The sequence below is a fragment of the Metarhizium robertsii genome (genome assembly GCF_000187425.2).
Source record: "Metarhizium robertsii ARSEF 23 chromosome Unknown MAA_Scf_22, whole genome shotgun sequence".
NCBI lineage: Eukaryota > Fungi > Ascomycota > Sordariomycetes > Hypocreales > Clavicipitaceae > Metarhizium > Metarhizium robertsii.
The window spans coordinates 36,986-50,435 of NW_011942163.1; the positions used below are offsets into that span (position 1 = coordinate 36,986).

The 13,450-nt window shown below is 41.5% G+C and overlaps 1 protein-coding gene across 1 annotated transcript; it reads right to left on the bottom strand.

Annotated features, from left to right (window-relative positions):
* Positions 1–6,185: 6,185 nt before the first annotated feature.
* On the bottom strand, positions 6,186–6,512 carry MAA_10209 (uncharacterized protein; the record flags this gene model as incomplete). Its single annotated transcript, XM_007828207.2, has 1 exon — positions 6,186–6,512. One exon carries the CDS (start codon positions 6,510–6,512, stop codon positions 6,186–6,188), a length of 327 nt encoding a protein of 108 aa, XP_007826398.2.
* Between the last annotated feature and the right edge of the window lie 6,938 nt (positions 6,513–13,450).

Consider the following 13,450-nt stretch of genomic DNA (forward strand, 5'->3'; position numbering starts at 1 on the left):
ATAAGCGTGCGTCCTCGTAATAAAATGCCGTGCCTAAACCCCTTTCTCCAAGATAATTATACATAGAATCCACACCCGCTATATTATCGAGCTTCAACAGTTCAGGCCCAGAGAAATTGCCAACAACGTCAAAGGAGAGGTTGAAATCACCCCAGAATCTATCTCCAATAAAGCTGGCAATACGGGCCTCAAAGTCGACTTTTCGCAAGACGTGCCCTCTCTGAAAGTATTCACCTGCTTTAGGGGATAGGTTGACTCCTGCGACATTATTAGTAATAGCTAGAGCTAAGTGCCGATATCTAAATTCGCCCGCTTTGCTCCTACAATAAAGTCTATCCGTTCATTTAGGAGTAGGTATTTAATTCCTGGGAAAAAATGGCTTTCTTGGTGTCTTCCACGTCACGACTCAGCTCGGAACAGTTCTTCATGTTAGTCTCCTACTCTGGGGTACATAGCGGTCGTGATCTAGACTTGCGTTTTTGTCTCCTATAGCCTTTTACTATAAGGTATTCTAATTAATTTTGAACGCTTATTAACAGGGATTTAAGTTTATTAATTTTAGCCTTGAGTTTAGTCATTTTATTAGCTGATAAAGATAGAAGCCAGTGTTTAAGAGCTGAGTTGACTGGGGCTAAAAATGATTAAACCTAGGTGGACGTTTAGAGGTTGTGGTGCTGGTAACTAGGTGTTAGGATCCACCATGGCCCAAGTGCACCAGCCACCTGCCTTTGCAAAACGGCGCCAAATCCATGACCCAGTTCTCCTGACCCGGAATCTGAGATTTTATTTTGCGCTCCGAGAATCCTACTCAAAACTGGTCGATAGTGGATTCACCAGGCCTTCGGAACACGCGAAGTTTGGCCCAGAATTACTGACCCACAGCAGCGATGCGAATTGGACCATCGAGTGCAATCGGCCGTGGCCGGCCAGCCTCCTGTATCTGAACATCGCAGTCAGCATCGTCTGCAAGTTAATTGTCCCCAATACTTAAAGGACGCAAGGCTAAGAGCAGTATTAACGGTTCGTATACAAAGTAAGTTAAACAAATAGGGTCTACATAAACAGGACTAAGTTTAATCATATTCTTTTAACTAAACAGATAGTTATTATACCCCCACACCAGTACTTTATCCTCACTAGGGGAAGAGTTACAATTCCTATATCCTATTCTTGCTCCAATCTTAGAGACGTCATACTCTGCTAAAGCCTAGGTCGCTAGAATAGATTCATTCCGTTCTATTGTACAGTAAGTCTCGTTCAAATAATTGCCCAACTCAACCATTTCCATGCATATCTAAGCATCCCCTTTTTCGTGGCAGCGTAAAACTGGGAAGAGTACTCTTACTGCTTGGAGTTTAAGCGCCCAACTTAACAGCCTATAAATTATGCCTATTAAGTTCTTAAAAAATATCCTTCCCTTTATTAGTTCCAAATATATTATTTAATAGAACAGGTTACAATACCAGAATTAGTAGAATAGTTACCCAGTTAAGTTTCTTTTCATATTCGGACTCAATAAAATGCACGCGTTAAAAAACTCCAAGATAGTCCTTCTCAATTAACTCCTTATCATATACAAACGAACGGAGAGGTTAGCTATCTGTATTCGGTGTTGCAGCTTCTACGTAGCTCGTCTCTGTAGCTACGTTCTTACATATTATCTTATGTGTGCAAGTCGCAACACATAGAGGAACGTTAGCACATAGCATACCATTGCAGTTCCTCATGATTGCAAGTTGCGGTCTATAAGAGGCTGTATAGCGTCTCTTGGATTGTTTTCTCCTAGGCCAGTCCTCGTTATCATACTTCGCTAAGGCCTCAAGGCTTCCAGGATCATAATTGCTATCGTCCGCATCTTCGACTTCGCTGTCGTTGTCAGCTTTGGTTCGCCCGTCGAGCCCTACATCAAGATTAACAGATCTATAAGAAGCCAGAGCCTCAAATTTGTTAATGCTTTACTAATACGCTATTTAAGGACACAAGTTAGCTAGACTAGCTATAACTACTCCGGACTAAGATACTTACATCGCACATCTTCTTAAGAGGTTCTGAACTTCACCGCTATAAGGTAATTACAGACTTTCTTTCCGTCACAAAACTCACTTAAGGGTTTAAAATATTTTATTTCCACCTATTCATACCAAGACATTACCCTGCCAAAAAACATAACAGGATATTACTGGTAACTGCTTGCCTAATACTCCTTATTCATTTAAATAACTCTGTCTGCGTTATTACAGGTATAACCCTTTAGACAGAGTTTCCATAGCATTATATCCCATATTATACCCTTAAGGCCAATCTCTAGAAAGTCTCCAAGGGGGAGGGCTATAGCTGCGTAAACCTTATTCCTCCGTTCTATCGCATATAGCGACCCTTTAGTAGGTGCTTACAGTAATTAAGATGTTGAGTTTTCGCGGGATAGTTATAGTGGATAAGCCTCCCATGGTCGCTTTATTTTTACCGCAGTAATTTTTGTCTATTTTAGAGATAGAAGACTATAGTATTATAGGCTAGACAATCAGTATTCTAGGTCGTTATTAGTCAATATACCTGCTGTCATATATTTGGCCACTTCGTTTTATCGGCTATAAGGCACAAAATATTATAGCCTCACCCAAACGCGTCAGGAGTTATTATAAGCCAGGTAATACATTATAATACAATATCTAAGCCAGGCAAAGCATAGCTATACTACTAGCTTACCGCTCTTATAAAACATAATATATTACAATTAAAGTATAATCAGCGTAAATAGTGTCTGCATTATAAACAGCGGTCGCCTACTAAAAGCCACAACTAGTGCCACTAGAGGGCAGCAAGCTACTTTAGTCTCAGAAAGGAGAAGGCACAAAGTTTAGTTAAATACATTTTAATAAGGCAGCTGTTAATTATTTGATTTGCAAACAGCTCGCGCCAGGATCCTTATACCATTATTAGCCTACCCATGCCAAACCCTTTACATAAGGTAGGAAATTAGAACTCTATTACATTCACTATATAAAATCGTAGTATTTACAGGCATCTTTGTTTCTCGTTTAGAAGCCCTTTTTTAAGATACACTCCCAGTATAGCTTCCCTGTTATTTTAAGGCTACATAGCACACCTGGCAAGACAGTAAAGGGGGAATAGGCAACCCAGAAGCTATTACTTCTGAGTATAGCGGCGGAAGTTTCGGAGCTTCAAATTATTAAACTATTTTAGATGCCTTACTAGCCGCAGTAGCCATTATTAAATACAAGGATTTACTACGGGCATAAAGGGTTTAAAGGGATTTTAAGTGAGCAGCTATCTAGTGTACATAGAGTCTATAATAGGTCAACGGTCTTCCAACACCACATAAAGTAAGTCATATTAAGCCGTATAGCGCTACCTACTATAAACGGCCAGCTATCTGGCATGTTTTAACGTAGTGTAAGTAAAAAGATACTAACAGCGCAAAATATAGTAAGACAAATAGCCCTTTACATAATATCCGTAACTCTGGTATGCATTATAAGAGTAAAAGCCGCTCGGTATCAAATTAAAAATCACATTTTTCAGCTAATAGCCGAAGGATCTTCAGTTAATAAAGGAATAGGCTGCTAGGCCTAGCTGCACTAACATTACTGCCTGACATTAAACGCGTAGTAAATTAATATTTCTTTGCGGAAAAAAAGGGCGATACAAGACTGCAGTATTTCTGGGCTCGCAAATTACCTACCAATCACTTAAACAAATAGACAGTAAACTAAATTATACAAGTCTTTATATTCAGAAGTAAGCTAGTACAGGCCAAGACAAAACAGCCTTATTCAAATCTTCATGTTCTGGGATAAGCTAGGATAAAAAGGGTACAATCCCTGCACTACCCGCTCCTAATACCAAAGGAAGGGATATCACCAGCAACTACAAGAGACTATACCTTCTAGATACTCTTGCCTAATCTCATAAAGTCCTTAGGGGTTAATTCCAGAAACAGGACATTAAGCACAAGTAACTAGCCATGGGAATTCGTATCTTAAAAGCAAAACTTAGGCTTTATTCTGAACACAAATCACTAGTAAGTACTAGCTTAGAACTGCGTGACCTTCTTACAAGGAACCAGCGCTATAGTGGCCGGACTAACAGGTAACGCATAAGGTTATTACTACAATCGCAGTCCCACCAGTAAGGGATTGAAGACGTAGTGTTTACAGATGTGAGACCATCAGATGGCATCATAATTCAACTGCCACAAGCTCATGTGTTACATTCGAGGTTGCCAAAGATTTCGAAGCGATTAAATGCATCTATCTCTTAGATTAGGCTACCTAGTCTCAAACCAAAATAAGACTCTTTATAATAGCATCTAAAGCTTAGTCCGACTCTAAATATTAATCCACTAGCTGCATCTCAAAATATTGATATTAAAGCAAACGAAAGCAGTTAAAACGCCTACGGGTAATAAATTACTCAATCTCACAAGATTTTAGTCCATCTTTCCCACTATTATATTATAGCATAGATTATTCTAGGTGGGAAAAATCAGTAATAGAATCATCGTCGGCATGTTATCTAGACAGGTATTTAGGCTCAACGCTGCCTTTACTACAGGCAAGCTCTTGCCTAAGCGCGCCTCCGTTACCGGCCTCACTTAGCATTATATAGCCACCGGAAGTTCTGTTTAGGTACCCAGAATAATAGATTTCTAAAGCCTCCGCGTAATAATCGAAACTGAGTAACTTCATTGCAGACAGAATATCTTCTCCTTTCATAGTATTTCGTTTCTGGGCTAAGGCCTTTTCGCAAGCTAGTCGCTAAAAGTCGTTTAGTAAGCTTACTATCAAGAATAAATAGTATTATTTAGCTGGCATAATAATCACTGCCACCTCGCAAGCAGGTTCCTAATCGACTTACCCTCAGAAGTAATAAATAAAATAAATTCGCTAACGCATTACTAGACACACACCTTGGCCTCCTTAGAAAACCTCGCATTTTCCGGTAGGGCCTTCTTCATAATTCTACCGACTAAAGCAAAAGCGCAAATATTAGCATCAACTGAAACCTTCTGTTTGTCTGTTTTAACACAATACCTTGCTCTATTTGTATCATGTAACAAGAGTGCGTTCATGACACATGAGAGACCAGATAGGAATACACAAGCCATCCGAGAGACTATGATTGAGATTGTTAAGGACGATCAATACTCACTATTGTGTAAAGGCAAATTTAAATCCTGCTCTTGCAGCTTTTTGTCGTTGCTAGCTGCGCGGCTATTCGTTTGTAACTGTGGATTATCCTTCATCCTCTCTGTCTCTAGTGACTACATTTGGTAACATTAAATCATGTAAGTTGGAGTGCAGTCTATTTATCTTAATCATCGCCTGCCAGAATATAAGAGGCAGGGAAACGGCTTTCGTCTCTTATATCCCTGATAGCCGTACAGAACCTACTCCAGGAGTATATAGCATAAGGCAAAGGTCAGTATTAAGCCTTAGGCATGCCAGGTATAGCATCAACTAGCAAACTATAATGCATTTATTTCAAGCAATATGACCAACGTAAGGCAATTTCGCATCTTCCCTCGCTACAGTTCCAACCCCTGCGACCGGAACACATCCTGTGTGTTAGTTCTTTCCCATGCCAGTGCATTTTCAGAGGGAAAGACAACTACCTGACAGCCGAAGTGGCACAAATGATTCTATACGGATAGGTTATTTGCCGACGTTCCTTACATGTCTTAACTGAACCGATGAATTTAGACTGAAGTGGAAAAGAATTCACTTTACAGAACATAACGCGTTTATAGTCAGGGATACAATGATACGACATCTTGAGGCAGTATGTGAAAGTCGGTGAAGTCACTTCGACAGGTCAATACCCGTTCGCAGAAAAGTGTTTGGCTTCATCTGCGTCTCCCACGGACCAGTCATGGCTACACATAATCATAAGTAACCACATATCAGAGCGGAGATGTTCAACGCCTCAGGAGAGTGGTCCAACGTGATGAGATGTATTGATCAACCTACTTGTACCGATAACATCTATCTGTAGCCCGAGACAGTCCAAAACATTTCCCATCAATAGGCCTACTCCATTCCTGCGTCTTATGACGTTGTGTCTCTCTGCTTCTGGCAGCTCAATCTAGATTGGAATAGGACGATACTCCATAAAAGAATTACCAAGAAGAAAACCTTCCGGAACCCCGGCCGTAGATGTCTCAACTATTGGGAGATTATAGAGTGCGATGTCACAAGAAAAACAACCTCATCTATGTCATACTCCAATGAGGGTAAACCTTTCTCCTTAATGTTGTAAAAGTAGGCCCCATCACCTTTCAATCCGACTTCCTCAATTTCGAAATTCAAGTTCTCAACACTTCCCTTAAATAGGACCCTGGCGAGGATGCCGCGGGCCTGACTGATCATTTCCTCGGGATTCGTGCTATAGACACCTTTGCCCAGGATTTTGCCAGATTTCTTATGTAGAGTAAAATGCACAGTCAGTCGGACAGATTGAGCGTGCTGAAGCGGAGCATTTTCTGCAGCCATGGTGTCGTGTCGGCAGACGCATGTGGTTTACCGAAATGAGAAGCCAGAAACTGATAAAGCAGTATTGGGCCAAGAAGAGGGCACAAGCCAATATAGATTGATATGTAAGCTTTCGCAAACAGTGTGATGATTCTCTTTGGAATGCGACGTTTCTTGCGAAGATGCGCTGCATTTTATATCTTAACCTCCCAAGGCCAAGGTGGAAATTTTCGATGTCCTCTGCTCCACCACATGCCATAAGAAAACACACAGGGTCAAGTGACAAATTAAAAAGACTTCCAAGAAAGCAAAGGGGCGGTCAGTTACTTCTGTCTTTTCCCGCTTGATGCTACTCGGATTCAGACACTCGTAAAACAAGTAATGAGCGTGACGCCTCCGCGCTTACATCTCAAGAGAGGCGCTACGAAAAGTCCCGTCCATGCAAGCAGTCCTACTGTATTCTTCCAAGCTCATCATCAACACGTAGATTGAACTGCCAAAGGTCGCACAGACGCTTGCATGAATGTGACGGTGTGACAGCGCTCGTTGTCACTTGCCAAACCATTTACTCACTTGAGGTCTCCTTCGCGAGTCTTACACACAAGCAGATGGTTTTTGGTCTGAGCAGAGTTTTAAGGCATTACATTAATGCATAAATACATCCCCCCTGTGCTGTCAACCGCCATTGGGGCCCTCATTGCTCATGCAGACCGCTTGTTGCCCCTATAGTGATAGAAACCCGCGGAGCAGGTTGTCAACGCGAGACTAGAGTCATATGAAACCAAGACAACAACGGTACATCCATGTAGATGCAAGTGGTACGTCTAGACTAGGCAAATCCATTTTATGCCCTTTTAATCACATCAAATGCGTCCTCTGCAACCGGCAATGTTACCTCTACCACTTCATGAAACAAACTGTGTGCATATTACTGTCAGAAATACGATGGCACTACAGTATCACAGAGAGAATTCAACTGCATGTTCAAAAGATTGTTGTTCAGTTGATTATCCAGGACGGGAATCCTCCCAGACTAAAATGACTTTTGTAATGCTGCTGCCCGTTGGGCAGCAGTATTGCTACCCAAGCATCAGGTGCAAGCTGTCTGTCCACAGTGCGGTGTATCAACCTGCAACTCCACAATCTGACAATTACCTACAAAGGAGGTGTGATGCGCCAGCTCAACAATCATGTTCATTCCAACTCTGATGTGATTTTCATTCCAGCTTGCCTTCCCGGATATTCCATTCTTAGCCTGCATGAGGATTCACCGGTCGTCTGTATTTGTCAACAAGGTGATGATGCATACCGCCAATCTTGTCCACGCCCTCGAGTCACCTCGGCCTCGGAGGCTCCTCATGTGGAATGTGGCACGCAAGGATCTCCCCAAAACTTCCACCACAGGGCCCAAATTGAGTTAACCTCCATGGTTGTAAGGCAGTCGGGAACCGGGTCTAAAAACAGGAGCGCCCTCTTAACTAGTAACATGCAAATATATCTTTGATTCCAATCGGAGTATATGGCTGTCAACTGATACAAACAAAATCGTTCTCTAGAATGATGTTACTCCCATGAGTTTTAAGAGTGAATGGAAAATTACTTCGGAAATGCCCAACGTCTGTTGGCTGGTTCGAATTCTTGTATCATCTTAATGTATGACTCCAGAGACGTGAAGCGGCTTTTTTGGGGGTTTATAAAAAGGTCGTGCGTACTTATATAGCGCTCTTTTAGCGTTTCAAGAGGAGTGGGTACTTCGACAAGCTTTAGAGGCAGACACTCGAGCTGAGGCCGGAGGACTGAGGTGAGTCGTGGTGAAATATACACGACTCGGAGTTCGAAAAAGGCTCCAGCATTTATGCCAAATTTTTGTACGATGTCGTCTTTCGATGGTAACGGCAGATATTTATATAAAGATGGAACGGGATGCATGTCTGTATGAATGGAATACTCGCTATTGGGATCAGCTGTGTTTATCTGCGGCAAGGAATAGGGGAATGCGACAAAGGGAATTTACCTAATAATAAAGCAGCAAATAAAGCAGCAACACCAGAGTGCAACGATATCCGCGAAATAATCTTCAAGGCCAGAATTTTTCCACTAAGACCTGCTAAAGTATTAGTCTTTGAATCCTCATGTCGGGTGCGATTTCAGGACTACCAAGCAGAGGATCCTAAAGCAAATGCCTTGGTGATGTGCTCATTCACAAAGCCATGAAATCCGCGACGCTTCCAGTACAGTGCCAAGAGTGCATGGGTTTGTATAGTTCGCCTATAGCGAAGACCGAATTGGAGCTCTTGAATATCCTGGCTATGAAATGGATTCATAGTATCCGCCAAATCTATGATTACCAACATTGATAGTCGATCGTTGTCGGAGCCCTGGCCAGCAAGATATTTCTGTCGCATGGCCAATACTTCATCCGGTGTAAAAATGGGCCATTCCGGAAGGATGTTTTCCAGATACATATCTATTCGACTGCAGGAAAATTTTTGATACGTTTGCTGATATGACTGCCCGGATACATATCCATCCGGCTGTGGTGCCATTCCGGCTGAGCATGTTGGGCCCAAATCGCTAATAAAGAGTGTGCTGTCTTTGTCAGACATTTTTGAAGAGCAAAAGACAAATTAAATCAACTAAGATGTACGTTGAATGGGTAAAAAACGGATAGTTGGATTTGAACGTGCGGGAACTTGCAATTCTTTATATTTCGGGAAAGTTCCCATTGCAACCAACATGTGCCCTCTTCAGCTCGTTTCTGCACTCAACCAGCCCCGATTTAATATTGCGTTGTTGCCACCGTCTTACCCACATTTCCATGACTTTGTATGTGGAAATTAAACACATGTATAGAGACAAGAGATATGCATGCAAAGAAGCACACAAAAAAAGATCAAAGAAAACTGTTGTTAAGTGCGACATGTACGGCTTTGTATATATTCTACCTGACAATACGTTCACACCAGTGGCAGTCCTGAATTAGTCTTCAGTACATTCTTGCGAGACGGGTATTCCTACTCTGTAGGGCAAGTTAGCTTTCAGATGAACTTGAGGAGTACAAAAAGCTAGAAGAATAGCACATACAAGCACTATAACTATATAGCAGTTACCTATTCTAACTGGCTGTATATGTCAACGCCGCTAATTTACACCTCCCTCCATTCTCATACAGCTTAGCCAAATCAGTAATGCACAAAAATAGGTTCTACAACTCTTCGGGTGTTCAAAGGCTCGTCTCTCAAGTGTTTCTTTTACAAACCGCAATCGGCTTATCCTTCCCTTTTTATTCCCCTTGTGAAGAGTCCCAACATAACTGCCTAATCAAGCCGGGTTCAACGTCTCGGAAGTGTCTTCATCTGTCGATTAGTTATCGTTATTACTCTTATTACTCTTAGTCAAAAACTGCCTAGTATTCTCGTCCCAGTATAGTTTTCTTCTCTTTTTTGCAATATTATACCCCAGCTATAAGATTTTTTAGCAACGTATACTAACAGTTAACGCAAGCTCAAAGTATTTTTCGTCATCATCAATCGCCGTATTATCAAACTAGTTCTTCAGGAAATAAGCTCCAATATAAATTAAACCACGTATAATATAATCTTCAGGAAAAGAATACGCCTTACCAACTTCAGGCCACAAAATTTCCAGAGTATCTAACCATAGCGTATACTCGCTAGTTTATAACAAATAGTTAAGTAGTAAAGCAGTCTATTCCCATAGGAAAAAGCCCTTTAAGTACTATCTCCCTACGTTAAAATCCATTATAAACCAGTAAAATACTAGGAGGGTATAAAGGCAGGAAAATATATTCTGGTCACCCCACTAAGCAATAACAATCTTATACGTACAAGCTATAAATCTCACCGCCGTTTTAAATAAGTCAGTCAGCACCAGATCCAGAAGCATTATAGTATTATCTGTTTATTAACTCTTCAAAACAGCATTTATAAGGATATTTAACGCGTCTCCAAAACCTAGGAGCAGACAGCTTAATAAGATGCCAATAAAATACCTAGCCTAGTTAGCTTATTACAAATCTTATATTATTACAGTAACGTCTCTTACCCAGATTCAAGCTAATTTCCATGTTCTCTTCTAATACAACTATCTAGAAGATCCAGAAATTACATTATTAAAGGCTTAAGCTGATCCTCGTGCGTGCCAGAGAAGAGTATGCCATGAACTCGCACAAAGGCTACATCAACTGGCTCTAGACGTTGCGAAGTACTTGGATTGTAAGGGAACGGCCCCACTTTAGGACTTAGATAGCTCGAGTCAGAACTTCCTTCGGAAGCTCTTACTCTCCTTGTGAACAATCGCTTTATCCAAGTCGCAATTGACCTTGCTCGTGCCCTTGTGCCGTCACATGGATTTGCATTTAAGAGAGGATCAAATAGCGTCATGACGGTATCCCTAGCGCTAAGGAATAGGTCTAGAACGCAGAGCGATTTAGCATAGAAGTACAACTGTTACAGGGCATTTGGTTGTGCCAAAATTGCTAGGTAGTGATAAAGTTGTCTAGTTGTTGGTATCTCATCCAAAGCCTTAGTATACTAGTATCTCGATACACTGTTCCAGATTTCTCAAACTTAGATATTATTGTCTTTAAATACTATCCTATAACAGGCTAAGTTACCAAGACACTCCATCCACATATTTTTAAACGTGGGAACTGTCTTATATTATACCGCTATTATATTATACGCTATATAAATAAAGGTTAGTATATACTTAAGCAAGTCAGGTAATTTCCGCCTCAGGAGCTCTAAATACAAGTGTATACCATGGCGCCATATTCGGGCAGGCATAAAGTACTTAGATACAAGTCTTCTGAGTACACGGCTCGCCGATAGGTACTGTAATGCTAATAAAAAGTCATAATGCTCATAGAGAAGTAACCAATAAAGGGAAATCAACGCGTAATATTGCTCTTAACTTAGGTTAGTCTCCATTTGTATGCAATCATATTTAATACATTTACTCTCAAGTAAAACCAGTCCGGCATAAATGCCTTGGACTTCAGCGGCAAGCTAGTCTGAAGATATAGTTCGAGTACCTGGTTCCCGAAGCATTCCCGATACCGGCGCCGCATCGGGGGACTGGCCTCTGTTCTGACGGGATACGCCGGGACTTAATTCTGTTAACACCACACTTCAATATCCTTTTAAGATCTCGGACTACCATTCCAAGAAATAAGCCAACTCACTGTAACTCAGTACTATCATCGCGACAACGTGGGAAGCGCTCAAAGCCGCCTTCATGGCAGCTAGAGGTAGGTTCCACGGGACAAGTACCTTCTCCGAGTTGCTTATTGGTCACTAATGACTATAACAGTGGTTTCGTATCCCATGGAGCCGAGTCTATAGTCTAAGGGGTATACGTGTTACAGTTAGGGGTGGGTATAATTCTGAGATACTCTTATATAACGCTTATAAATCTCGGGTTTATCGCACAACAAGACTACACCTAATACGCTCTCCAGGGTAAGTTATTATGTTAAGGATATCTTTAAAAGTAAGAATAAGACAAGACACTAAAAGGGCTCCAGGTTCAAACAAATATGGCTCCTAAGGGCAGTTTTTATGCCGCATAATCGAGCCTCTAATAAAAGTGGTTCGCACCGAGCAATAGCAGCCTTTTAGTCGCCTTGCGGATATCTTAGCCAGTAGAAGTAGTAATCTAAGAGCCGTATCGTGGGATTGTATAGATTAGGTTATCTCGCAGTAACAAGGAGAGCAGATATTACCGTGCTAAGGCATCCCAGGACAACACAACAAAGAACAAGGCAAAGGTCTCCGGTAGAAATACAAGCTATCTGACTCCCTGGTACTGCTTATAGCCTTAGGAGAATAGTAATTGTGACTTATCCTTTATATAGTTATGCTCTTCAGCATAGGTAATCAACGGAGGGCTAGAAGCATCACTTATAGGTGTAACCTAATCTTGTCCCGGCCAGTAAACTGCAATTCAACAGTCTCAGCCTTCTACACCGCGGATATTATACCGTCCATCCGTCTTTATTCTTAACTATAGTTAATATCCCGTGCTTTTACAGCTGGATCCGGACTACTCCCTTAACGCAGTAGCGGTTAATCTCTTACAGCGTTAATCCTTCTAAACGGCAACTTTGCTCTTAGTTTCGGTAAGCATACTATATCATAGAAGCTCATAGTCCCTGCCCTGGTATTGCTTCTTCGTATACAGGGCGAAGTATAAGTGCGTGAAAAGTATAGTGTCAACACGAAAGCTCTTCTCGTCTACCGCTGGTCAAATGCATTGGAAAATGGCCAAAGGAGGCCTACCGAACCCTCTTATAGCAAGATCGCTTCAGTAGCAAGAGAGTTCAAAGTCCATACGAGTCCAAATGGGAAAATCTGTATATTATACTGCAACCATATCATAATTGTCGGATAATTCCTCTGTAGACTGAAGTCGCAGAGCTTGGAGTAATTGCTGGATGTCATAGCGTCGGCTATCATGACTAAACTTAGCCGAAAGTTAGATTCGGACGAAAGGAAGTTTTTTTGGTATTAAAAAGAGAGCTGCAGACGGAGCCTGCAGCACGAGGAACAACGAAGAAGAATGATTTTATCAACAAGCTTAGTTAACATGAGTCTCATAACGTGACAATAATGTGAACCTGCCTTTTCAACCATCAAGGCGAAATGAAGCCCTGAAACGGCGGCATGCTTCAACAACCAATATTTTATAATAAACAAATGATCATGACTGTATAGCTGAACAGGATTTTATTTCTCCTCATCTTTGATGGAACCACTCCGAGCCACTACACTACTCCAAGATGATCAATGGTATACTCGGCAGTAATATCAGAATCTTTGAGTTTGGTTATAGACGCTTTGCTTTTCTTCTCCTTTTTGATAGTCGGTCATGCTCTGGAACTTCATCGGGCGGTGGTTCATATTCATCGTGGACTCTCTTTAGTTTCCCATTGCTGC